At 36.8% G+C, this 25,490-nt stretch overlaps 4 protein-coding genes across 4 annotated transcripts; 2 read left to right on the top strand and 2 right to left on the bottom strand.

Moving 5' to 3' along the window:
• Positions 1–510: 510 nt before the first annotated feature.
• On the bottom strand, positions 511–2,883 carry LOC664406 (double-stranded RNA-binding protein Staufen homolog). The gene is made up of 8 exons (XM_970413.5): positions 2,742–2,883; positions 2,640–2,687; positions 2,467–2,582; positions 2,165–2,422; positions 1,848–2,115; positions 1,017–1,618; positions 805–920; positions 511–757 (listed from the first exon to the last, which is right to left on the bottom strand). Exons 1-8 carry the CDS (start codon positions 2,842–2,844, stop codon positions 682–684), a joined length of 1,587 nt encoding a protein of 528 aa, XP_975506.3. The 5' UTR covers positions 2,845–2,883; the 3' UTR covers positions 511–681.
• Positions 2,884–3,181: 298 nt separating this feature from the next.
• On the top strand, positions 3,182–8,457 carry Top3beta (Topoisomerase 3beta). Its single transcript, XM_970411.4, has 9 exons — positions 3,182–3,322; positions 3,372–3,779; positions 4,143–4,491; positions 4,549–4,749; positions 4,798–5,395; positions 5,451–5,668; positions 7,638–7,862; positions 7,911–8,066; positions 8,115–8,457. Exons 1-9 carry the CDS (start codon positions 3,232–3,234, stop codon positions 8,425–8,427), a joined length of 2,559 nt encoding a protein of 852 aa, XP_975504.1. The 5' UTR covers positions 3,182–3,231; the 3' UTR covers positions 8,428–8,457.
• A 40-nt stretch (positions 8,458–8,497) lies between these two features.
• Positions 8,498–20,764, bottom strand: fid (fire dancer). Its single transcript, XM_008194006.3, has 6 exons — positions 20,542–20,764; positions 17,315–17,499; positions 14,975–15,078; positions 14,491–14,843; positions 11,958–14,434; positions 8,498–10,104 (listed from the first exon to the last, which is right to left on the bottom strand). The coding sequence occupies exons 2-6, from the start codon at positions 17,472–17,474 to the stop codon at positions 9,647–9,649; spliced, it is 3,552 nt and encodes a 1,183-aa protein (XP_008192228.2). The 5' UTR covers positions 17,475–17,499; positions 20,542–20,764; the 3' UTR covers positions 8,498–9,646.
• A 2,491-nt stretch (positions 20,765–23,255) lies between these two features.
• LOC664397 (protein bric-a-brac 1) lies at positions 23,256–24,990 on the top strand. Its single transcript, XM_008194005.3, has 7 exons — positions 23,256–23,378; positions 23,626–23,839; positions 23,892–24,272; positions 24,320–24,443; positions 24,492–24,618; positions 24,687–24,795; positions 24,848–24,990. The coding sequence occupies exons 2-7, from the start codon at positions 23,663–23,665 to the stop codon at positions 24,908–24,910; spliced, it is 981 nt and encodes a 326-aa protein (XP_008192227.1). The 5' UTR covers positions 23,256–23,378; positions 23,626–23,662; the 3' UTR covers positions 24,911–24,990.
• Positions 24,991–25,490: the final 500 nt, after the last annotated feature.

The following is a 25,490-nucleotide window of genomic DNA, read 5'->3' as shown; positions in this document are numbered from 1 at the left end:
CAAAAAACACGCTTTTGTTTCTACGCACAAGAACGTAGAAAGTAAATGTAAATAAGTCTTGGTAATTAACAATTATTCCGGATTGATTTTTTTTCTCGATTAAGGCTAAAATAACAATTGCTTTGTAATCATTATTTTTAAAATGAGTTGTAGAAAAATTTTGAAAAAATTCACATGCACCAAGAAAAGTAGATAATTATGAGTACTCACAACCTTTTATAGCACCAGAGTGAGATTTGTGAATGTTGAGATTTTTTATTTTTGCTCCACTTTCCACAAAAATAAATAAAATGTGGGCAATTGCTTTAAAAAAGCTGTTCCACTAAAAATTTTATAAATTGATTTGTATTTTTAATGATTTATGAGACTTCAAGTAAGCTTGAAGTTAAAATAGTAACGAGATCGATAGTGTTTATTTGAAAGAAATGTGGCTGAACGTTCTTCCTGACTGGTGCTATGATGTGTTTACTGATCTCTTATTACGAGTGTGTAATTAAATAAAACGCACAATCTTTTAAAAAAGTTTATTCGAAAAAATAGAAAAGTTGTTAAACAAAAAACATTCCAAAAAACAAAGCTTAACATTAATAGTAGGCAATTGTTCTTAGAACCAAATTAACAAAAACTATTTTTTTAACAAAACTGAGTAACTCTTCTTTAATCCAAAACAAGTCTCCGACTTTATTTCTCCTCGAAATCATCGAGAATTCTATATTGTTCTTCATTCCCCACCTCAAAAACATCTTCGACCTGCTTGCTATAAAAACACATTCAATTACTTAACTTATGTAACAATTTTCCAACCTTTCTTCAGCAAAACCCGTCTTATCTAAAATCCCAGATTTTCGTAAAAGTTGTAAGCCACGTAAAGCCGCATCTTCGTGTGATTTAGCTTGAACAGCGGCTTTACCCAAACAAACCTAAGTGTTACAAGTGGGCAAATAATAGTAAAACCACAACTTCATTAATCAATTTTTTTAAACAATTTTCTACAAAAAGATATGACTGAAACTTACATGTGGAGGTTTTAATCCCAAAGACACCAATGTATAATACTGATTGTCTTGTTTTATGAGATCAGTAAATTCAACGTTAATATTTAGCTTATTTCCAATTTCCAGGAGTTTAGTTTTTGGCGAGGCATATGGCGAGTTTGAAGAAGATGCTCCACGTTTAGGTTGTGTGGAACTATCCGAGCTTTCATCTGATGAGGCAACACTAACAGTCCCCAAGACGGAATGTACCATAGTATTGATACTATTCATCATAGTATCCACGTTTTCTCTCTTAACTTTATTCTTCTTATTCTTCTTCTTCTTTTGCTTATTTTGTAGACCACTGATGATAGCTTTCTCATTGTAAGTGTCATGCAACTGTGGTAAAAACTGCAGCATTTTTTCAGCAGCCACTCGCTTTGATTCTTTTTTAGATCTACCCTCGCCTTCAGTCACATAATCACCTAACTTGCATTCAGTAACGAAATTCCTTTGATGCGGTTTTCCCGATTCGCTGATAACATTGAATTCAAGTGCTAAGTTATTCAATTGTGCCGCTTCGTGAACACGCGTAATTGGCGATTTCAGATCGTCTTTCAATTTTTTACAGTCTTCCACCGAATCTGAGAAACACATTTCTAAATAGTTGAAAAAATAGTAGTAATGACCGAGGTCAGAAACATTTAATTTGTATTTGTTTTTCTAATAAGTGATATACAGGGTTAGTCAGCTAAAAGTATATTTCCGTAATTATATATTACTATTACAGAAACAGGTATTACATTTAATACTTTTTTCACATATAAAGCAAAAAAACACCTTTAGGAGACCCCACCTGTATACAACCTTTACCTTCGCGAGAGCAAACGTGGTCTTTGAGCAACGCTCGCTTTTCCATGTCTTTGAGTGCTTTTGAGGCGGCATCATGACGTGCCGCTTGGATCGTTTGCCCAAAACCTTCAAAAACCGAATCTCCTGCTTTAACTCGCACTGCAAATGGCCCAGAAATCTGGGCATCTTCAAGAGGAACTTTTAAAGGATCAAAAGTAGCGTTCCACTTTGGGAACGAACTTTTAGATTTGCCGTAACTCTCGTCAACAGCACCGTAGCTATCAATCGTCTATTAAAAATTAAGTGTAAAAAAGACTATAACTGGTAGTGGGTCATACTTGTTCCTCCTTTCCATTCAACAAAAAATACGAAACTGCAATTCCAAGTTTGGCAGCAACATTGTTGAGTGCAACGGTTGGAGTTAAAGATTTCTCCTGTGGTGTGTTAATTTTTTCAGGAGGATGAGAGTAAAACGTGTCTTGCAAAGCTAAAGTCGCTGCTGCTTGTTGAGCTTTTTTCAGACTAGAACCGGAACCTTCATAGAGTTCATCACCCAAGTGTAAAGAGACTTTAAAAATTTTTGCATGAGGTGGACCCTAAAGACTTAATTTGATCAATCTTTAACAGAGAAAAGACTAACCTCTTCGGATATTAACGTGTAAGAGCATTCGATTTCGTTGAATTGTGCCAACTCGTAAATTGTTGCCACGATGTTCTTTTCGGGGGTTTTTGTGACATTATTTTGTGACTCTGAACCTAAAGTTGTAACATAATAGTATGAAAAATAGACCTTCCTTATACGGTTACACTTACTAAACATGACGTAAGTATCAATGTTTGAAGGAATCGAAATTAAGGAAGCTGGAATGTACATACGCTTATCACTATAATAAACTCAAACAAGATCAAATTTACCATCAACGCAATGCTTATCACCAAATACCGACTGCAAATCGTTCACAAATTCGGAACCGAAGGACCACTTTAGAATAACTGCGCAAACAAGAAAACGAAACATTATAAAACACTTTAACTAAAAACAGTGACCAGAAGCTAAAGAAATGATTATTTACTGGGACCTGACAAAGCGAAATCACATTTTCACACACACGGAACCATTTTATACACTACAGTGGGGACTTTCCTGACACGCTGACAATCCTCCCAAAATAAAAATCCCAATATTGTAATTCCCCATTCAAAATTTTAACCGTACAAAATTAATTATTACGCCCAAACTTGCATGGTCACTTATTTCTCAATAATAATTGCTTGAAATTGAAGAATTAACCAAAAAACTGGGGTAAAAAGTGTTTTGTAACCCAACTTTTCGACATTTGACAACTTGTCAATAATTGAGGTTATGTCACATCATTTAATTTAAACCAGATTTAAACATTTAAATATGAGAAGTGTTTTTATGGTGGCTGAAAAGCCCTCACTGGCGGCGTCCCTAGCGAGCATATTGAGCAACGGCTCCAACTCAACTCGCAAAGGTCAGTCGCCCCCTTGCTCACAAATCAGCCAACAACTCCCTTATTTTAGGCTCAAACGGTATCTGTTCCGTGCACGAATGGAACGGTACCTTTCAAGGAGCCCCAGCGAGGCTCAAAATGACGTCAGTTTGCGGGCACGTCATGGGGGTCGATTTTATAAGCAAATACAATAACTGGGACAGGGTTGATCCAGTTGAGCTTTTTTCGTGTCCTATTGAGAAAAAGGAAGCCACTCCAAAGTTTAAAATGCCGGCTTTTTTGAGCCATGAGGCCAAAGGGTGCGATTATTTGGTCTTGTGGCTTGATTGCGATAAAGAGGGCGAAAATATTTGCTTCGAAGTCATGAATTCGGTGGCGAGGAGCATGAACGGAGATGTTTATTCGGACAAGGTGACGTTTAGGGCGCGCTTTTCGGCGATTACTGATAAGGACATCAAAGCGGCGTTCAATAATTTAGGTACAGTAAAAATTAAAAAATCATAAAATCATTTGAATTAGCATAAGGGAACAAGCAAATAAAACAACATACTAATAACTATAATATATTTATATTACATTTTATTATATACATACATATTACATTTATACAGCAAGAACCACGTGTAGGTTTAGAGCATTCTTGCCAGAAAAATAAGTCTACAAAAATTATTTTAAATTTTTTGTAAGTAGTTTTTGTAATTAGGGTATAAAAATATGAGACAAAAATTTATAACAGATAAATACATATTAAATTTGCCAAACCACCATTGTGCTAATTCAAATAATTCGACTATTCCTGGTGGTTTATATGAATTTTTTTCTACCACCGCTTGATTTGTAGCCCACCCTAATGAGAACGAAGCCAGGAGTGTTGACGCCCGCCAAGAGCTGGATTTACGAATCGGTTGCGCATTCACTCGCTTCCAGACAAAATTTTTTCAAGGCCGTTATGGCGATTTAGACTCGTCTTTAATTTCCTACGGCCCTTGTCAGACCCCAACTTTGGGTTTTTGTGTCCAAAGACACGACCAAATCCAAACATTTAAACCCGAAGCTTACTGGGTCATCAAAGCCACTATTGTGACAAAAGACGGCAACGATGTCCATTTGGATTGGAAACGCGTCCGTTGTTTTGATAAAGAAGTCGCAAACATGTTTTTACAACAAATCAAAGACCAGAAACACGCAAAGTAAGTGATTTTTCCGCACTTACATGTCCATTTGTCTTTCACTTATTTTAATCAAAGAGTACTGAACGTTTCGTCAAAAGAGAAGGCGAAAAGCCGCCCAGTGGCCCTAAACACCGTGGAGTTGATGCGTGTGGCGAGCTCCGGCCTGGGCATGGGCCCCCATCATGCCATGCAAATCGCCGAAAAGTTGTACACTCAAGGGTACATAAGTTACCCCCGGACTGAAACAACTCGCTACCCGGAAAATTTCGATTTGGTGTAAATACCCAATTTTTTCTATTGCCGCTTTTTTATAAATTATTTCAGTGGCGTGCTTCGCCAGCAGCAAAACAGCACGGAATGGGGGGACGAAGTCCGCGAAATCTTGTCTCGGGGGGTTAACCGGCCCAAGCAGGGCCACGATGCCGGGGACCACCCCCCGATAACCCCCATGAAATCAGCCACTCGGAACGAATTCGATTCCGATTCGTGGAAATTGTACGATTACATTACGCGTCATTTCATCGGTACTTTGGCGCGGGATTGCAAATATTTGAGTACCACTGCAACTATTGCCATAAACGAGGAGATTTTTACCGTGACTGGGAAAACTCTCCTCGATCCGGGTTTCACGAGTGTGATGACTTGGCAAGCGTTGGATAAGAACGAAATTGTTCCGAATTTGACCGAAAACGAGTCGGTACCTATCAAAGATATGCGCTTGACGGAGCATCAGACTTCACCTCCGGATTATTTAACCGAGGCTGAATTGATTACTTTGATGGAAACGCACGGAATTGGCACTGATGCCTCTATTCCGGTGCATATTAACAATATTTGTCAAAGAAATTACGTGACTGTGACCGCGGGACGGAAATTAAAACCGACCACTTTAGGCATCGTCTTGGTACACGGGTACCAAAAGGTATTATCATGTTGTTAATTAAATGATTAGATATATGGTAAAAAAATAATTATAGATTGACGCTGAGTTGGTTTTGCCGACCATGCGGTCGGCTGTTGAGGAACAGTTGAATCTCATTGCTTTAGGTAAAGCTAATTTTCAAGCCGTTCTTAGGCACACGGTTGAGATATTTAAATTGAAATTTCAATACTTTGTGAAAAATATTGACGGAATGGATCAGCTATTTGAGGTTTCCTTCTCGCCCTTAAGTGCGTCAGGAAAGGCACATTCGAGGTTTGATCATTTAATACCAAGTGTTTAATTAAACTTCTGATTGATCAAGTGACTTTGAAATTAGGTTGGTTACCTTGAATAACAGTATTGACACGTAATCAGTATTTAGGTCTTTAGATAGCAGTTGACTTAATGACGCTTCTGTAATCGGGCTTTTTTTAAATTTTCAGATACATTATAATTTTTTTACTTTTTTCGATTCAATTTTTCTGTAATGTTTTATTTACATTTTTCTGATCTTAAACATCTATTTTGGGTTTTCCATGCACATGATTTAACTAAACTATTCACATTCTATTTATTATTTTATTCTGGTTTGGTATAAAGATGAAAATACAATTATATTGAATTTTTGGTAAAATGATAAAGTAAATAAGTGATAATAAAAAACTAAAAGCAAAAAATCTGAAAAAATGGAAGCGATAGATACATTCAAAACCGTGAAATATTAGATTTTCGTATTGTAATCCATCTTTAACCACTTTGACTTTTGTTAATTGACTTTGATTTTTCAATATTGCGCGTTTTTATTTTTCTAGCATTTTTCAAGTTTTTAATTCGCATGCATTAGTTACGACAAACTCTTACCAAAAAATTAAAAACGAAGAAAAGATACTCTGAAAATGAAAAACCTGAAAAATTCATACGATAGCTACACAACTCTGAAAAAAACATACTTTACAATCTCAAAATATTAAAAACCTTTATACCTTGAGTGACAATCTTTTTAATTAAAAATCCTACCTTTACCACATATTGCAAATGAAGGCTACAGGGGAAAAACAAGGTATGTAATTCTTCCAAGAATTTGAATTAGTGTCGGCATCTATTGAGTACTCTGTGCATTCAAGAAAAAACATCAAAAAGCCATTATTATTATTACATTTTTTTGACCTTTTTTTTATTTTTCTTTAATTAAAAAAAATGTTTCTACAGTTTTAATTGTTGCTCTTTTGTTTCTAAAGTTGCCGGATTGAATTTTTTGTTGATTTTGCTAGTTTTTTAAACGCTTTGTACACCATAATACAGGTGTATACAAATTGGCGCATAAGCTTTTTACTACTCTAAATAAACACACGTTAAAGTGGAAATTTTTTCTCGTAATTCCTTAAAATATTTTTAATTGGTGATAGAACCAAGAAAGAGATCAAGTTCCTCTACTATTCTGCGTCAACGAGACTGACAATTATTTAAAATAATTAGCAACATTAAATTTTCAAAGGTGTGATTTTTTAATCCAGGAAGCAACATATAAAAAAAACAGTTACAATTGTAACTACTACAACAATTAAAGCAGAGGTATAGGGAAAACACTCAAGTACTGTTAAGTATCAGAGAGTTTCTGCTCTATTTTTTATACAAAATAATTCAAATTGGGTTTTTTTTCCCACAGTTATTTGTTTATTAATATTGTAGGTCAGATATTTCCACTCACTAGAATTCAAGAAAAATGATGTAAAGTGTCAAAAACTTAACCCAAGAATCTAATTTGATAACTTGTGAAAAAAAGGCTTAAATAATTTTTTATCAAGAGATGGTCCGAGAATATATAATATACTATAATATACTAATATATAATATAATATAATATATTAAATTAAAATTAAAAATTTCCACTGAAATAAGGGATTAACAATGCGTTTTGTTTAATTTGTCTGAAATGAACTGGAAGTTGAGAAATGTTTTTAAGTTCTAACAGCTTTATTAGTTTAAAATTGTCACATTTTTAACAAAAATTGTGGTCAACTATACTCTTTTATTTAATTTTTTTACTAACGATTCGACTTTATGACTTGTTTACTGAAACTTGTATTTCTTTGTAAGGTTCAGTCCATTGTTGTTAGCAAAGGCACAGGCAAAAAACGCCCCTGTATATTACTTAATATTACCAACTTAATTTCAGCCACATGGCACTCAGATCGGAAATTTAATTAAATGCATTAACTTGAAATAGCTAAAAAATTTGTAGATGCGGCAAATGTCGCAGATACATGAAGTACATTCAAGCCAAACCCCCGCGACTGCATTGCCCACAATGCGACGAGACTTACAGTTTGCCCCAAAACGGGACAATAAAACTATTCAAAGAACTCAAATGCCCTCTCGACGACTTCGAACTGTTGTACTGGACAATGGGCAACAAAGGCAAAAGTTTCGTTTTCTGCCCTTATTGTTACAACCATCCACCTTTCAAGTAAGTCCTTCAAATTAGTTGCACAACCAAACAATTTTCCTTTAACAGAGACATGAAAAAAGGCATGGGCTGCAACTCGTGTTCACACCCGACCTGCCCTTATAGCTTCAACAGCAACGGCGTTTGCAGCTGCGTTGAGTGTGATTCTGGCGTTTTAGTCCTTGACCCATCGTCGGGCCCTAAATGGAAACTCGGTTGTACCCGGTTTGTACTACACGGAAATAATCAGCGCCATCTATTACACAATTCCAGGTGTGACACCATCTTAAATCTCTTCGATGACGCGCAAAAATTGACCGTGTTGTCAGAGGTGTGCGACTGTGGGGCCCAGCTAATCAACATTGAGTATAAACCAGAAAAAAGCAAGTTGCCGAATGGAGTTGCGGAGATGAAAGGCTGCGTTTTTTGCACTACTGAGTTTGGCCGACTTGTTGATAAGCCCAAGACTGCGGTCAGCTCGAGGCCTCGGCCGTTTAGGGGTGGGAAGGCCCCCAGTAGAGGCAGGGGCAGAGGGCGGCCCAAACCTAAGGATAAGATGGCCCAACTTGCCGCCTATTTTGTATAATTCGTTAAAAAATAAACGATTTTGGCGCAATTGTCTTTTATTTGGGTGCGGGGATTGAAAAAAGTTGAACATTTGAGTATATTTTTATTAAACACAACAAGTCAAATGCAAATTTAGTTTGTAGTTTTTAATGATTTATAGAGTGAAATACATGTCACATCAAAGTTTTTCGTTGAATCCTATTTTAAGTATCAAAATTCTTCACCATACAAGACAGGCACAAAGTTTAATACTCTCTTAAGATGGGTAACGGAATGGATTAAGTAATATAATCAAAGGAATTTATTATTTGTCTGTTCGGTTTATTCTAGCCCCAAATTGTGTCATAAATACCGCAAGATATGAAAAATAGCGTATTAATCAATGGTTACTTTAAAGCTATCTTCAACTAGTTTCGAGCTTTTGCACGCAACGTTCGTCGGTTGCGTGCAGAAGCCATGGTCTAACGCTAATGAACTCATGTCTGAAAATTTCTGCCGATTATTATTCAATACGTAGGTCATATGTACTTTTCGTCACACGTCATAGCGGTAAAAAATAGGAGCATTTCGAATGCGATAAATGGACATGTGGGAAGATTTTCCTCGACCGGTTCAATGCGATTGTTTGCCACCCGCTGGGGGAAACAGACGCTCAGTTCACACTTATCAGTTCATCATTCTGTTCCGAAATTTCGTGAGACAAACTAAATTACAGAACTTGTAAATGATATGTAATGAAAGCACGATTTCGGCCCAGTTTGTGATGAACGAACATATTTAAACGGGAAGTTGCGCGTGAAAGAATCGAAAACACCGAAATGATCCTTGAATCAATTATGTTACTTTAATTGTATAAAAAATATAAGAGCTAATTTGCTATACTTTACATAAACACACAAAGTCTGACTATAGGTCGATTTGAGCTTGAAAGATGAAACGAATGTAACAGAACCATGATAGTAGCGATAATCTCTACACATTCTGCAACTGTAATAGAGTTCTATTAGTTCTAACAAGGTAGGCGACTTTAGCATTAGTTAATGTACGTAGGCTTATGAAAACTCTATACAGTCGAAGGTAAGGCCAGGAATTGATTAAAGTTCCGAAAGGAAATCCCTACTTGCGAAGTGAGAAATGAGCCCAACCTTCATAAGATGAGTGGCCTGCAACTACGCTATGTTAAAGAGAACATTTATGTACATTGTGCTTTGACGTTGATTCATTTCTATTCCAACACGTCAGATAGTCCATACTTGCACCTTCTCGGCAATTATACACCAGCTGGCGTGGTCGTAATACGACGATATAATGTGGAGGTTTTCTACATATTTTTCTATCAATTGGTCCAGTTCTCCCTCTCTAAACACGTGATAATATCTATGATAAGTTATTTCGCCGCCGATATTGTCCGAAGGCAGCGAGTCCTGCGACGTATCGCTCAGCAGTGTCGACTTTTCGCGCTTTTTCGACGAATCGCTCTCGAGACTGACGGTCGAATTCGATAATCGTTCCTCGGTTTTCGGTTTGATCGTTTTCCATTCGGGACACGACGCCAACGATGCGGTGCTTCCCCCGTCGCTGTATCTGCTGATGGAGTTGGTGTCCTTGTGGCTTTCAACCCCATCGGCCGACTCCAGCGACTGGCCGAAGTTGATCGAGGTCGCCACGCTCGAAATCATCGAGTTTGTGCTACTGCCTGCAAAGAAAACACACATTAACACGTTCTAACGCCTAAACAAAAAGTCTTTCACTTCACGCGTTATTCGAAACCATTTTTATGAAAGTTATGGAAACATTTTGCCCGGCGCATCCACCATATTTCACTCACTAGTTTACAAAAGTTTACAAAATGCTTTTTGTCTGTTGTTGCAAATTTAACAGTCGGTTTTATATGCTTTTTGAGCGTAGATTTGACGTCAAAATTTGGCCATGAACTCGAATTTCTATTTTAGAGCTTGTGAAAAAATACGAAGAGTGCGAACATTAATGCCTTCATTTTTCAAAAACTAGAGCAGGTAGAAAGAATCTGTTGGTAGTTTTGAAATCAGCGTCCAATAGTTATCCAAGAACGGAAGAAAAATTTAACACAACAGAGTAGTAAATGAAGGTTTTGTGTTTTTTTTTAAAGATGCTAACTTGAATTACTTATACTCAAAAAATGAAGCTCATAGAAAAATAATACTATATAACACCAATTCATTAACAACAAAAAAATATAAGACAACAGATATACTATAAAGTAGTGATCATAACATGTTATAGTCAAGCACATCAGAAACTTTCTTGTTTATTTTCATCGTTATTCCATATTTTTAACACATATCGAATAAAAGAAACGCTAGATTATTTTATTAAACGCTAAATACATTTCCTAAATATAAATCGAAAACGCAAAGTAAAATTGTAAACGCTAAGTAAAAACAATAAACTCTAGGTGAAAAGCAATAAGTAAAAAGTAAAAGTGGTAAATATTTGGTAAAAAATCGCAAACGCTACGTAAAAATAATAAACACTAGGTAAAAATTATGAACGTTATGTGAAAACAGTAAGTAACACTGAAGATTTTGTATATTGTTAATTTGTAATAGTAAAATGTTTTTTTTGTACAGCTTTTGATATTTGTTGGAAATAATAAAAAGCAAAATAATTATTGTGAAATATTGCTGTTATTAATAATGTCCCTATTTATGATGATATTAGAGTAGAGACTTTGATTATAAAATAAAATAAGCCCTAAAATTTAATGTAAATCGTAAGAGTATTGTAATTCGGAACTCTTCAGAGAATTTTATCATTTTATTCAACTCTTCTTATATTTTCATATCCAGTGTATTTATATTCGAAAACTGTGTCTTAATTTATTAAATTAAGTTAGTTTATATGGAATATTATCAGTTTCTGAGATTGCAAATTTTCTCTCTTTTGAAATTGGTTGTTTTTATGTCATGGCTGAATATCTTACGCACAAATAAGTTTAATCGCGCTGTTGGCAAGGTACCACTTGCCCAAAAGAAAAAATACAAAAAATTAAATAGAGATTTTCAAAACAAAACATAGAAAATCAAAAATTCGCCATAGTAGTACTATTATTAATAATTATTGGTAAAGTTTATTTGAAAATTATTACAGTACAACTTAGCATTTAGATTATTTTATCCAGCATTTACAATATTTTACTTAGAAAATGACTAATATCATTTATATAGCAATTTTTATTAATATCCTGAAGGAATAAAAAAATATTATTTGTATAGCAATTTATTATTATCCTGAAGGAATTAAGTTTATTTCAAAATAATTACATTACAACTTAGCATTTAGATTATTTTATCCATCATTTACAATATTTTACTTAGAAAATTACTACTATCATTTATATAGCAATTTATTAATATCCTGAAGGAATAAAAAGAATAATAATTTGTATAACAACTTATTATTATCCTGAGGGAATAAAAAAATTCGAATATTTCAGCCGTTTCCACAAACTCGGTATTTTTATTTTTGTCATTTGTGTTGTTTATTTATTATTATTTATTAATTGATTACCTTTGTCCGAATCGCACGAGTCGGTGGAGGTGCCCATCCTGATGGAGGTCTTGCTGACGGAGAGCTTGCAGTTTGCAAACTCTGGCGTTTCGCTCAGCGACTCGTTCGTGTGCGACCTTTTAAAAGCGTCATTTTTCACACTGAAAAACTCACTAACTGGCACTTTTTTCGTATCAGTTTTTTCTTTCGTTTTGGTCCGTTCGTAGCATTTACACTCGACTTCCCTACACTTTGCACAAGCTCGATTAAACAAACTATCACTCGCACTCAACTTGGCCAAATACTCGTTCTGTTTCTGAATCTCGGCACTTAACTTGGACAGATCGTCTAACTCCTCGCTCAGTCGATGAATGTACGGGTCGTCGATGTTGTCAATCGATGTGGTCAGAGCCTTGCTCTTCTCTTGATACTGGTCGATCTCTTGGAGCAGCTTCTCGCTGAGCTTGTCGGCGAAGTCGGTGAGGTGCTTGTGGCACTCCTCGTCCCAGGAGGGGCCCCCCAGCAGGGGCGTGGTGTCGCTGGAGTAGCGTCGTTGTATGATGGAGAGCACGTCGCCGGTCTGGAGCTTCCGCTTCGTGCGGGGGCTGGACTTGATCACTTTCTCCACGGCTTCGTCCAGGGTGTTGGCCACGTCGGCGGCGGCCTCGAGGAGGCTCATCGGCTTCGGGTCTTTGGGTTTGGAGGGAGGGAATTTGAACTTGGTTCTGGTGATGTCCGTGCGCACGTTTATGACGCTGTCGATGGAATCGGGGCTTGAGACGCAGCTGGAGTCACTGTCTTTGTCGTCTAGTTCCGGGTTGAAGAGCTCGAGGGTTAGGAGTTTGGGGAGCGGCTTCGCCACGGCCTCGACTTTGCCGTTGGCGACGGAGGAGTGGCGCACTATGGGGTAGTTGGATTTGGATCGCGCCCCAAAGCCGGGCTTTTGCGTGAGGAGTTCTTTAATTTTTTTCAGTCTCTCGGTTCTCGTTTCGGTTTTTTCTACTGGGGATTTTTCCGGACTGGTGTTTAGACTAGGGGAGTTGAGACTAGTCCGTCTAAATTTTGGGATTTGAGGTACTGAGTACTTTTGTGCAAGGTTTTTGCTGCTTGCTGTTGTACTTGCCGTGTGGTCCCTGTCTGATTTGTCGGTGAGAAGATCGGAGGTTGTTGGCTTGGGGGAGCTGAGTTGTTTGGTTAAGGGGTAGACGGTCAGAGGCATTTGCTTGATTCGGGGGCTGGTGGGGCAGGACGATTGCTTGATTCGGGGCGAGTTGGGGACTGAGGAGGTTTTGACCCGTGGGGAGATTGGACCTGGGGATAGTGGCGTCGGCGACATGGAATCCGATTTCGGGACAAATATAACCGAAGCGAACGAATCTTCGGAATCTACACTAGTATCACTTTGCAAACTACTGTCTTTGGATGAGTCGGAACCGTCCTCTTTGGAGTGTCTCCGTTCGGTCGTGGAACCGTCCTTTTTCTCTTCGATCACTATTGGCTTTTTCAAAGGGTCGATTGTTTCGTTTTCGGGGATCGTGGGCGAAATCAGGTCGGAACTTTTCCAGTTTTGGAACATCCTGACGAACCCGTTTTTCAGCGATGTCCCAGTCACTTTCTCTATCGTAGTGGAGTTTTTAATTTTATTCGTAAAACCCGTTTTGATTAATTGGAAGCGCTTCGAAGTAGAAACAGAAAAGAAGGAATCTTTGAATGAGTCGAAAGTGTGTCTTTGATAAATTAAATCCTCGTTCAAAGATGCTTGTTTCTGGATATTTTGCCGCACCCTCTCCTTCTCCTTCAGTCTATCAGTCGACATCAGCTCCTCGTTCAGCGACCGCTGCTTAAACACCCCCCCTCTGTGATACCTCGCATGAAACACCTTAAAGTCCGGTAGATTATTAATCAGCGTTTTCATATCAGTCGGTTGATCCAAAGCCTCATCATCCTCCTCACAGATCGATTTTTTCTGCTTAACCAGCTTGGGCTTGGCGAGCGTAGCCTTCGGCTTAATTTCCGGCAACACGTTGATTTCCGGTACACTCGGCGTGCTCGATTGCGACCTGACTATATTATTATTTTCAACAGTCTTAATATTCGTCATACTCTTCGATTTCAAGTTGCTGGAAATATCGTTAACAAGCTGAGACGACGGAAAAGTTTGCCGCCTCTGAGGCAAATCCTCTTCGTCAACCCTCCTCAACTCGATAGGAATATCTTGAATGTTCTCATTACAGTCGCAGCATTCGCATCCGTCATGGTCGTAACGCTGTTGATGCGACGGCTCTTTAGCACAAGTGCTCCAACTTTCCAAAAACCAGGGCCTGTGCACACCCACTCTTCGCCCCCCTGCCAATTTCTGGATAGCCCGGCGCACGAAACTGTAGCAAGTTTCGTTGGGACTTGATAAACTGGAACTGCTGGGAGAAGAGTTACGTCCGGGGTCGATCGAACGGCCCTTGTGCCGGGACTTCCCCCGCTTTTTCACAATGCCCTTTGACCTGCAAATAGCACTCTCAAATAAATTATTTGCCACAGTTTCAGTGAGCTTGCTTACTTTACGGATCTGTTGGAGTCGCTGTCGGAAGTTTGCGTGTAGGCGTGATATGGCGGTAAGCAGTCGTCTTCCGAGGTGTTAGTCGTGGAGGTGAGTTCGAGGGAGGGCGTGCTTAGATGCTTAGGCCTGTGCCAGGGAACTAGGACGTCCTGAGACTCGAATTTGCGATGGCTCTGTTCCATGGCCCAAACTGAGATGATGAGTCGGCCGCCGATCCGTAGAACTCTGGCCAGCTCTCTCAGGGCGCAGATTCTTCTTTCCGTTGTCGCCAGATGGTGAACGACGGCAATGGAAAGCACGGCATCGAGGCTTTCGTCGCGGAAAGGCAGCGCTAAGTTGTCGAGGGCTATAACCTAGCAATCATTAAAGAGAAATTAGCCGTTGGCAAGACCCAGTTATAGATAAGCGTTCCGAGACACTTCTCAATCAGTTTGTACAATTTCCGGGAAATTTCCGGCGTGTAAAAGGGTGGCGTGGCACTTACTTCGTTCTCCTTGTCTCGAGCCACTTCAGTCAATCGCATCGATTTATCGCCTCCCATGTTGAATATCGAAGTGTTCACGTTCAAATACTTCCCATTTCCACAACCTGCAACAATATGGGGGGCTGACAAATTATGAATTTCCTAAAGGGAAAGTGATGCGAAATTGCCAAGGAGAGATCGATTAACTTGGTTAAGATTTTATTTAGTAAATTTTCTAAAAGCTAGGAAGTTGTGGCCTTCTTTGAAATCAGACGATAAGCACAACAAAGCACGACCTAAGCTCAAGATAGCACATGTGGATATACATTTTGAACCAGTCATTTAGATAAATAGGACTTCGGTGTCAACTGCAAATAGTTCGCGAGATAAGAGTGGAACATGACAGATGAATTGAATTGCTTTATACATTTTCCTTTTTAATAAACGTCAAGTATTGTGCGATTCCATTGGACCAAACCAATGTGGATGGTCAGCCAGCAATTTCCGCTTGGGTTAGGAGCAAGTCAAAATTTCATGCGTTATTAAACAGTAATTCACCAATCAATATATTGATTAATTTTTATGTACCTTTTAGAAAAAGCAAAACTTTGATTTTAACTCGAGCTTCCGTGAAACTCTTTTCCCACAATTTATTTTTTAGGCTTGTAAGAAAAGACTGTAATATATTAAGACTACTGAGAATAGATGGTTCAAGTCCGCAAATAGATTTATTATTTGTTTTGTTAGAGACTTGCTTCCAGAAAGTTTCGAATGTTATTATCGCCAGAGAGAATTTAAAAATTCTTAAGACCGGTCACTGAATAAACATAATAGTTGTCACTATTAATAGACAACTGAAGTAAAAGTTTTTCCAAAGTAAACACATTTTTATTTGCTTTTTTGGAAATCATTAAACTACTTTCACTTGAGTGTTGACATTACGGGTTCGTCAAGTTTTACACTCAGGCACTTTTCACCTCTTTGTAATTTATCTAAAATTCTAAAAAAAATCGTATGTGATTTTATTGTATAGAAGAACGATTTGACCAATTTTTAAAATGATTACTTGTATGGTGTGTTTTTTCACTTTCGCTTAGTTAACTATAGTCTAATGTCAACGATCTTTGGTCCATAGGTGTATTTTGAGGTAGAGCATCGAAGTGCCTAATTAAATTTTTGAGAAAATGTGTCGTTGATTTTTAATTTCTGTTTTGATATTCGGGCAGCTTTTTTCCCATGAATTTTGGTAAAATTGTAAATCACTTCCACAAAAGGTCTCCATCTGGGTGGTGGTTTTCAAAAATTTATTGCATTTGTCGTAAAATTGACACGCGATCATTGTTGGGTCTGAAGGTTGAGGCAGCTGGTGAGAATTTTTCAGGCCCGGATTACCATTTATTGTATCTGTTTACTGTAAATGGAATGTTAATCTTCAAATCTTACGGCAAGAGTTCATGCGAATTGTAAACGAAGAATTTGTTTGTGCTTAGACCAAAATAGTCATCAATTTGAACATCTGAGGTAATTGTTTAATAAAAACATTTTTAACACGTTAGCTTATCCCGGTCCTGGCTTTAAAACCGCCCGATGGGACCGTGCCGCTAGTTGTAAAATTTCTGCAGTCATTACTGTTATTGGGGTAGGTAGTGGGTCCTTTTGTAGCGGAGATTTATCACTACTCAATCTTGTCCCTCATAAATTATACTGAAATTTCCGATGAATAATATCAAAATGGCTTTTCATCCAATTCTAACGATTTTTTTCAAGTCAAATTTTTGCAGAATAATTTTATTTCGTTTTTCCGATCCATTGATGTAAAAAACAGCTAATGTGATTTTTTGGTCAAATGGTTTTTTTCTTTTTTGTTGGACAAATAAATCAATAAAAAAAATATTTTTTTCCTAGCGAGATTGGATATCAGTGCAGTGGAATATATTTATTTCATTTTTTTTCTCTCTTCTAAGAGGTGTAAAGTGCCTGAGTGTAAAACTTGACGAACCCGGTGTGTTCTATCAAATCAAAGTACAGTGAAACAACAAACAAAAAGAATTTTCCTTTTTTGTTTTCATTTTTTTGTGCTGAAAATTGTGCTTTCGTTCGTATTACTAATTAAAACACCATTAAGGTCGTACATTTTTACTTGTCTACAGAGTTTCGCGAGTACATAATTCATACCTCAAAAGAATAAATTAATTTCGAACTTTTTGTTAGCTTGGGATGGATTAGGCTTGACTTCTTAGTGTTAATTTATTATCAAATGTAAAGTATTTTGATACAGAAATGTTAAAGCATTGATTTTTGAAATAAACTTCTTTTTTTGGTTTTGTGGTTTTATTTGGGTTGTTTGGAGAAGTGCCTCACCGACGTCGCAGACCAGGGACCCGGGTTCGAGATCTTGCAGAAACTGTTGTACTTTGGGCCAGGGCTTGCTTCTGGGGTTGTCGTAGAATTGTTCGTAGACGTCGTGCACGTAGGCTTGCTCTAGAGCAACGCTTCGTGCCACACGCTCATCCACCGGCATGATCAATCAAATCCTGTTCAAAACCCTGCAAAAGCACAGAATCAAGCACGATGCCAGATGCAGGAAATTGTGTTATCATCAAAACTTTGATATAATTTGGGCCACCCAATCGACGGCCATTAAATATTCATTTATTCCCGCAACGTAACCGCACTTGCCATCAAAACTAAAAACTGATGAAATTGAAAAAAAACTTTGTTTGCCACGTCGCAGCTATAACTTTTTGGAACAGATGGTGGAGTGGCGCGTTTGCTTCAAATAGGATATCAATGAAATATTGGAGAATTGTCAAAACATGGCTATTTAGGAGAAAAATGGCGATTTGACGATAAATTATATACATCTGGTATTTTTGACGCTTTGCACGGACGAATATGACAAATTTGTTGGGATTTTATGGTAATGGCATTATGTTGGGTGTGTTAATGTTTCGGGGAATATTTTTCAGATTTATTTTCATACGCTCTTTGGATTAATCTTTTCTGTGAACGGCCTTGGTTGAGGCTTCCACTTCTTCAGCCTCTAATGATTCATGAGCTAGTGGTCTAGAATTTATTATGCGTTGAACTTTGTTTAATAAGGTTCTAAGCACGTAGTCGAAGATATCGTTCTTTGAGAACTTCTTGAGAACGCTTATGTGCAGGAGAATGGAATAATATTAGGGGATATGACACGAATTTACGTGGCACGTATTTTGATCACTGATTGATAATAACTAAACTTCATTAATTAAGCATCACTACAAATAACAAAACAAGTCAAATCAAAATACAACAAAAATGAATAGAACAAACAAATAGGAACAATTCCAGATTTTTTATTACACTCAAAATCTAAGATCTTATTGTTTCTTCTAACTGGTAATATGGTTTTTGTAAATAATAGACAAAAGCAATTTTTATGGAGGCAGTAAATCGTGATCTATTGCAAAAAATGATAAAAAAGCCATTGACAAGCCATATCGTGACGTCATAATGCCCAACATACCGTAACTGTTGGTATAAGATGCGGTTTTTTAACATAATTTAAAATTTTAACACCCCTTTACGAGGTAATTAACTATGTAGAATTATATTGTGACACAGATTACGTAACTATGCAAAATTTGAACTCGTTCGGACAACAGGAACTCTTTCAAATTTGGCTCGGAAAATATGAAACAGACAGACAGACAACAAAGCAAGTTAAATGAAAGCTTTTAAAAATCAATAAATTGAATAGTTTTTATAAGTTACATAAATAAAGAACCTGTTTCTCTTATGGATTAGATTGCAGAAGTGCCCAAAACAACTCTTTTCTAGCATTTTTCAGCCAATGTTTAGGAATAAAAGCAACATCATTAAAAAAAAAACAGGACACAAATTAGGTGTACCTACCTATTGAAACTTCGAGTGTCTTTTAAAAGACAATGATTTATTCTCATTTATTATCTTTTTATTTATTCTTTCATAATAAAGATACAAAAACCGTGGGATATTTTTAAACTGAAAATCCCTCCCTTACATTATTTCCCTTTCTGAACAGTTTAAAATCTTAATATTTTATTATCACTGATTCTGATTTCTATATCGCATTCTAGAATTTCAAATCGGTTCTTAAATTTGTTGTTGTTGTTGTTGTTGAGTTTCTTCATTTCTCGAAAACAAGGTTGAAAATTATTTGATTCTAGATTCTTCTTTCTTTAGTTTTGAAAGATAAAAAATTCCTACAATCTTAATCCGAGATTATAATTTTTTAATATTCCAAACTGAGTAATTTCAGGACTCTAGGTTTGGAATTTTACAAATCTCCAAGTGTTTATTATTAATCAAAAAGTATTTAAACAACCAGAGGTAAGATAAGAATTGCAATAAAAAAAGCTACGTAACCTAACGGGGAAGGTTTGTATTTAATTTTTGTCTAAATGGTTACGTTTTATATTAATTTGAATCATTTTATTTTGAAGTAAAAATAATGTGAAGTAAAAAAACATTTTACCGAAAATAGTTAAGTCTTATCGATTTTTAATACTTGAGACTTGTACTAAAGCAATAACAATAAATGTCACGCCGTTTTGGCGAGCTGCCTAGACTCGGCTTCGCCTCGCCATAAAACACCGACAGATCTATTTTTAGCCAAAAGTTGGATGGATTTTGAGCAAATAACAGACGCGTCTAAAGTTTGAAATAAGCCAAGTGAATTGTTTCCCAAAAGCCTAAACTTGTCATAAGTTGTCCTCTTCAAATAAAATTGACGTGATGTGTATACACGGTCGTATTTCCCGAATATCGCTTTAATCTGACGGATGGCATTTCATTTTTATCAATTCTGGCTTTCACAACGTATCACTATTGTCATTCGATTTGATTACGTCGTAAATTCAAACCCGGAAGAAGTCCTCAGTCACGAATTTTATTGAAACTTGCGCTGAAATATATTTTAATACGGGAATCGAGTGCACGCTAGGGCGCACTTATTAAAATATTTTCAAATTACAGTGGTAAAAAAATCGATATAAGGCAGTCGGCAAAATAATCATAAATTCTCCCGGCGCATCCACCATTTTTGCACTGCATTTGTGGCAAACGTTCGATGTAAAAATAGTTAAGGGCCTCAGACGTGCCTCGATTAGTGATGCAGATTTGTCAATGATCTGTAAACTTGTCTAAACTATGACCTATATAGAAATAAATCGATATGATACGCGCGTCAGATAGCGCCGTCTAAAAATACCAGCAAACGGTTCCGAGCCGAAAACCACTGTGGCATTAAAATACGCAAGAAGGGAACGTGTGATTCATGAATGGGCCGATTAGTGTTCCATGTTCTCGGGCCATAATCAGCATAATCTTGAATGAACTTATCAGCGTTTCCCTTATCGCATTGTAGTTCCACTATTAAAAACGCTCGGGAACCCAGCAACGGTATCCAAGATCCAGAGCACACCGTATTGATCCGTATTTTCTCCATCTCTATCTCTTCTTTCACCTACATTCTACATCATGTCTATTTCATTCACGAATCTGCCCACAACATGGTCGCGGACTGTCAAGCAGGCACCCATGGGCCATGGGCCTGGCCAACTTACCGTTGGTTGGTGTCGCCTGCTTAACTGAACGTGTAACACTCTATCACAGACATTTTCACAGGTCGCGACGCTTTTAGCGGAATTAACAGACAACAACCCCGATTGTAATACATCCTCAGCGTATTTCCAAGCCCGACTAACTGTGGAGGCGGTTTTGACGTCACGGACCTGCGCCGCGCCGCCGCCGACGTCGTCGAGACGCATACAATTTTAATCAAGCCGCCAAATGGGGCCCAATCCGCCGGGGGAGGCCCCGAGCGACTCGGGGGAACCCCCGGCAAATTCACCCATTTTTGGGAAATTTTGGGCAGGTTGCAGTTGCACGCTTGCAGCCGTTGCCCCGGTAACCCATTGAGGTCCGCTGACGTCAGTCCATTCGGGGAAATCATTTGCCGGTGCCGCAGAAGTGGAGGTGACGACGATCGGTTCGGGGCTGTGATTGGGCGAAATTTCGACGACGTCATTCTGCCCACGTCCACGTTACGATCCGATCGATAATTCATCCCCGATTTGGATTTTTTCATCCCTCATTAAGAGGGTCTTATTGGCGTCATCGAAAGTCGAAAAACAAAAATCGCGTGACGCGTCCGTTTTTTATTACGGTTTAATGGATGTTGCCAACGATAAATTTCGAGGGGCTTTGGGTAAAAACAGCAGAAATTAGAAAATCGGGGGAAGATTTATGGATTCGTTTATTTTCGGGACGAAATCTGGTTCAGAAGCCAGGCTGGGAATGCATACGAAGCAGTCAAATCTGGAACGGGGGTAACAGGATAACAGCAAGGATAATGGATGGAAGGGAAGGATACGGCAATTAGTGGGGTTGCCATGTCGGGGTTTTTATAACACCCAATATCATATTCCAGATTTCGGTATTTGCGGTGATTTATGCAGGGAAAGATAATGGCTTTTATGGCAGTTTGGTCCTTGGTGATGTTTGTCTGGGCCGATTAAAAGGAACAAACAATTTTTTTTTTCAATGATTTACTAAATAAGGGTTTCTATTTCTTTATTGTAAAAGATTTACTTTACTCAGACTGAATAATCTTTAAATATTAATTCGAAACAACATTTTTCCTTTCTCTGTTATCAAGGTATTATTTTTTTTAAATATAGAATTATTGACTGCACCATATAATGTTTCTTTTAAGTAAATATTGCTTTGTCTAAGTAACTACATAACCATAATAACATACATTTGAATCTTTATTTATATTTATTTATTTTGTATTACATATTTACACATTAAATCTGTTATTTATTTCAAGATAAAACAAGGCAAAAAATTAAATGAGTAAGTCAAAATAAATTGTTTAATAACATTTACTTATTGAAGACCAGGGTCTGAAATCACTGATAAAAAACTAATTATTTTTTCAAAGATGATTAATAGCTAAATCGGGCCTAAAAATCACCCAAATTTTATGATTTTGTGTGTTTCCCTATATTTTTCAACTAAAAACGCGTTTATTTAGTCTAATTTCATCAAATATAAACTAACAATTATAAAAATAAAATAAATTATAAAAAAGTGTGAGTACGTTTTTGTAACAAAGCATTTTCTTTTAAAATTTTGCTAAATCTAGGTGAAAATTTAATAATAAAATGAATAGATAAGTTTATTGTCCTTGAAGTTGATAATTTTTCATCCAAAAACGCAATCTAATTTGTCAAAAATTAACCGAGAAATCGGCGAAGTGACTCGGAAATTGTGTTATTTTAGCTTTTTGTGTGAGTTTTTGAGCACGTTTATTAATTAAAATTCCAAAAATTCGTCAGAAATAACCCGAAAAGTCAGTGATTTGTTACTTGAGTTGAATACTGTGTGCCTTTTTTTCATTCGTTTAAACACGAGCTAATCAAAACATCTGTAACAATAAAACAAAGTTACTATTTTTTGTGGTTAGCTTTTTTCAAGGGTTTGAGCATGTTTATTAAATGAAATCTCATTTTTTTTAAATAACCCAAAAAATCAATGAGTTTGCTTTGTGTCGAAAATTGTGTGCATTTTTCGAGCGTTTTAATCCGTTTTTGAACTAATCATAAAATGTGTAACAATAAAACAAAGTAAGTATTTTTTGTGGCTCTTTATTTGTTTCCAAAAATTTTAAAATGGGATAATTTACAATAAAAGTTTAGCTGACTTTATTGCCAATTTTTAATGATTTTATTAAAGAAATAATTAATTAAAATTATTAAAATAAAAAATTAATTTAATTGTTTAATTAAAATTAATTAAAATATTATTGAAATCACAACAAAATGAAGCAATAACTCCTTTTTATTACAATAAGAAGTCAATTATAAATGACCAAGTTGGTTGCATTAATGGAATTTCGGGATTTTACCCATCACCATTAATGGAGAATGGCAACTAAGTAAGCGATTAAGAGATGGCGGCACTAAACTGGAGCGTTCGAAGGAAACTTCTTTATCACGTCACATGGCAGATTAATGATAATTTAAGTAAATAATAAATTCATGAAAAATATAACTTTAGGGTATGGAACTTATGGAACACATTTATTACTTTCATTAGTCAATTATTAGATATTTTATTGCTCATGCAACCAAATATACACACAAGACAAATACAAATTAATTCATAATTACACGTTATTTTTTTAAAGCAAAAGGACTAGAATTAAGAAGTTAACATTATTGGTCCAATTTTATTTTTTTTTAAACGTTTTTATTAAAAGAAATTCAATTTTTTAAACGAACGCTCCTGCCAGAGGGCGCACGTGTGCCGATTGTTACCGATTGTTTCTTGTGCCAAGGATGCCCACATCGCATAATTAAAATTCTGTTTTTGAAAGCGAATTAACAAATTTTGCGTAAGTTTTCATTGCCACGGCACACATTTTTTGCATATTTAATTACCACAATTTACACATTGTTGCTATTACCACCACGAACGCAACAAACCTAAAAATACGATTTGATTGTTGCATGTGCTGCCATTTTCATTACTGATTTATAATCGCGCAAAATAATTTGAATTCGATAACAGATTATTCACCAACAATTAATTCTCAATAATTAGGCTTAATTGCACTGTTTATCGACTAAACTCCTATTTAGGTTAAGAGATTGGTACGCCTGTCTAAATAAAGCAACAATGACCACTCCAACTGAGCTGTATAACTTGCGCTGGAATAGTTATTTCTCGAATTTAATCAACGTTTTTGGCGAACATCAAAGCCAGGAAGCTCTAGTTGATGTTACTTTGGGCTGCGAGGGCCAGTTTATCAAGGCACACAAGCTGGTTCTATCAGCGTGCAGCACTTACTTCCAGGTAGGTTTTTTTCTATTATAACTCTATTAAATAATTCAATAAACACTTGCAGAAAATATTCGAGAGTCACACGAATCCCCAGCTTTTAATTTTACTAAACGATGTGAAATTCAGAGATCTCCAATTAATCGTACAGTTTATGTACAAAGGTGAAGTAAAAGTAGCAGATTCCGATATGCAACAGTTCCTATCCTTGGGCAAAATGTTGCAAGTGAAGGGCTTGTGTTCGGTTGAGTTGCACGACAAGCACAAGACGCAACCAAACGATGCCAAAACTACCGAAAAAGTGACGCTTCCTCCAACTAACACAAGAAACACAGCAGAAAAGAAAGTTACCTGTAATAAAGTCGTACAAATCGATCCGAAACCTAATACGGAGACACCACCTGCTAAAAAACGAAAACTACCATCACCTGCACCGCCAGACCCTAAAGTATGGAAAAAAATTGGAAGTTATTGAAATTTAAATTTGTGTTCTAGACCAAGGTTTCGAAAGATTCAAGCCCTGTTGAGAATCAAGACTTATCACGCATTCCACGGCCTCCTAACGCCTTTATGATTTTTGCCACCCAGTGGCGGAAAAAACTAGCAGTGGAACATCCAAGTCTGTTGATTACAAAATCACTGCTTTTAATAATTTTAACTTTTACAGATGAAAGTAATAAGGACATATCAGTTAGATTAGGAACCATGTGGAAGTCGTTATCTCAGGAAACTAAAGAAGCGTTTTATGAGGACGCAAGGCGGGCTGATGAGGAGCATAAACTGAAATATCCTGGGTGAGAATTTTTTTCACTCGCCGCTACGCGGTTCGTGTTATAATTATACCTTTTTGTGCCTTTTGTAGGTATTATTACAGCCCGAAAGAGGCACGATCTCGGAAAGCAATTACTAATAATAATAAAACAGATCGGATTGAGAGTTCACCCGAAAAAAATTATGAAAATGAAGAACTTGTGAGTTTATTTTTTCGAAATAGTGTCTGTAAATTTAGTTCGATTTTTCTAGATTGAGATCAAATTTGAGGAGCACGACGAGGACAGTCTGAATCAGAGCAATGGCTCACATTAAGTATTAATTTCATAGAAAATGTGTTACTTTTGAAGTTCACGGTAGTTTATTTATTTTGTAAATAAAGACCACTTCCGCAATTTGTCTATTATTCCAATAAAAATCGGTGTATTTATTTAATGTTTGCAAATAAACTGTTCCTGGAAAGTGGCCAGTTTTTTTGGAAACTGGCCAGTTTTATCGAGCGAACTTTGATCCCTTCAGGTGAGCTTGTAAAAAGTGGGTCGTACAACCAACTGATAAAAGCAATTTACATAATTTGTGAATCGAACGGACCCAGAAAAAGGGGAATTAAATGTAATGACTTTGGCCGTGATGCAAGTGACGTCAATTAAATATTATTTTGTGGAAAATGACCTTACATTAGTGATGACAATAATTTAACGTAAAAAATACGACCCGGTTTGCTAACAATTAATTAGTTCAAAGCCAGCAAACTCGGTTAAAATAAACTGCGACACGATATTTGGAGCACCTTTATCAGGTGATAACAATCGAATCGCGCTTAGTTGTAATTACAAAAGAATTTGGGATGACTTTGAACGTGCTCCTTGAGATGGAACGCAAAGTTTCACTTATT

Source organism: Tribolium castaneum, chromosome 9, assembly GCF_031307605.1.
Source record: "Tribolium castaneum strain GA2 chromosome 9, icTriCast1.1, whole genome shotgun sequence".
Lineage (NCBI taxonomy): Eukaryota > Metazoa > Arthropoda > Insecta > Coleoptera > Tenebrionidae > Tribolium > Tribolium castaneum.
Note: the sequence above shows the minus strand (reverse complement) of the source record. Positions and strands in the feature narration are given on the sequence as shown.

Bases quoted from the DNA above. Each gene is read 5' to 3' on its own strand.
- LOC664397 (XM_008194005.3), top strand. From the start codon at position 23,663: ATGACCACTCCAACTGAGCTGTATAACTTGCGCTGGAATAGTTATTTC. The intron at 24,273-24,319 runs GTATGGAAAAAA...TTTGTGTTCTAG, and splicing joins CTGCACCGCCAGACCCTAAA to ACCAAGGTTTCGAAAGATTC. The intron at 24,796-24,847 runs GTGAGTTTATTT...CGATTTTTCTAG, and splicing joins ATTATGAAAATGAAGAACTT to ATTGAGATCAAATTTGAGGA.
- Top3beta (XM_970411.4), top strand. From the start codon at position 3,232: ATGAGAAGTGTTTTTATGGTGGCTGAAAAGCCCTCACTGGCGGCGTCC. The intron at 3,323-3,371 runs GTCAGTCGCCCC...CCCTTATTTTAG, and splicing joins CTCCAACTCAACTCGCAAAG to GCTCAAACGGTATCTGTTCC. The intron at 4,750-4,797 runs GTAAATACCCAA...AAATTATTTCAG, and splicing joins CCGGAAAATTTCGATTTGGT to TGGCGTGCTTCGCCAGCAGC.
- fid (XM_008194006.3), bottom strand. From the start codon at position 17,474: ATGCCGGTGGATGAGCGTGTGGCACGAAGCGTTGCTCTAGAGCAAGCC. The intron at 14,844-14,974 runs GTAAGTGCCACG...AATGATTGCTAG, and splicing joins CTCGAGACAAGGAGAACGAA to GTTATAGCCCTCGACAACTT. The intron at 14,435-14,490 runs GTAAGCAAGCTC...TGCTATTTGCAG, and splicing joins GACTCCAACAGATCCGTAAA to GTCAAAGGGCATTGTGAAAA.
- LOC664406 (XM_970413.5), bottom strand. From the start codon at position 2,844: ATGTTTCGTTTTCTTGTTTGCGCAGTTATTCTAAAGTGGTCCTTCGGT. The intron at 2,583-2,639 runs GTAAGTGTAACC...TTACAACTTTAG, and splicing joins TGATACTTACGTCATGTTTA to GTTCAGAGTCACAAAATAAT. The intron at 2,423-2,466 runs GTTAGTCTTTTC...TTAAGTCTTTAG, and splicing joins ACACGTTAATATCCGAAGAG to GGTCCACCTCATGCAAAAAT.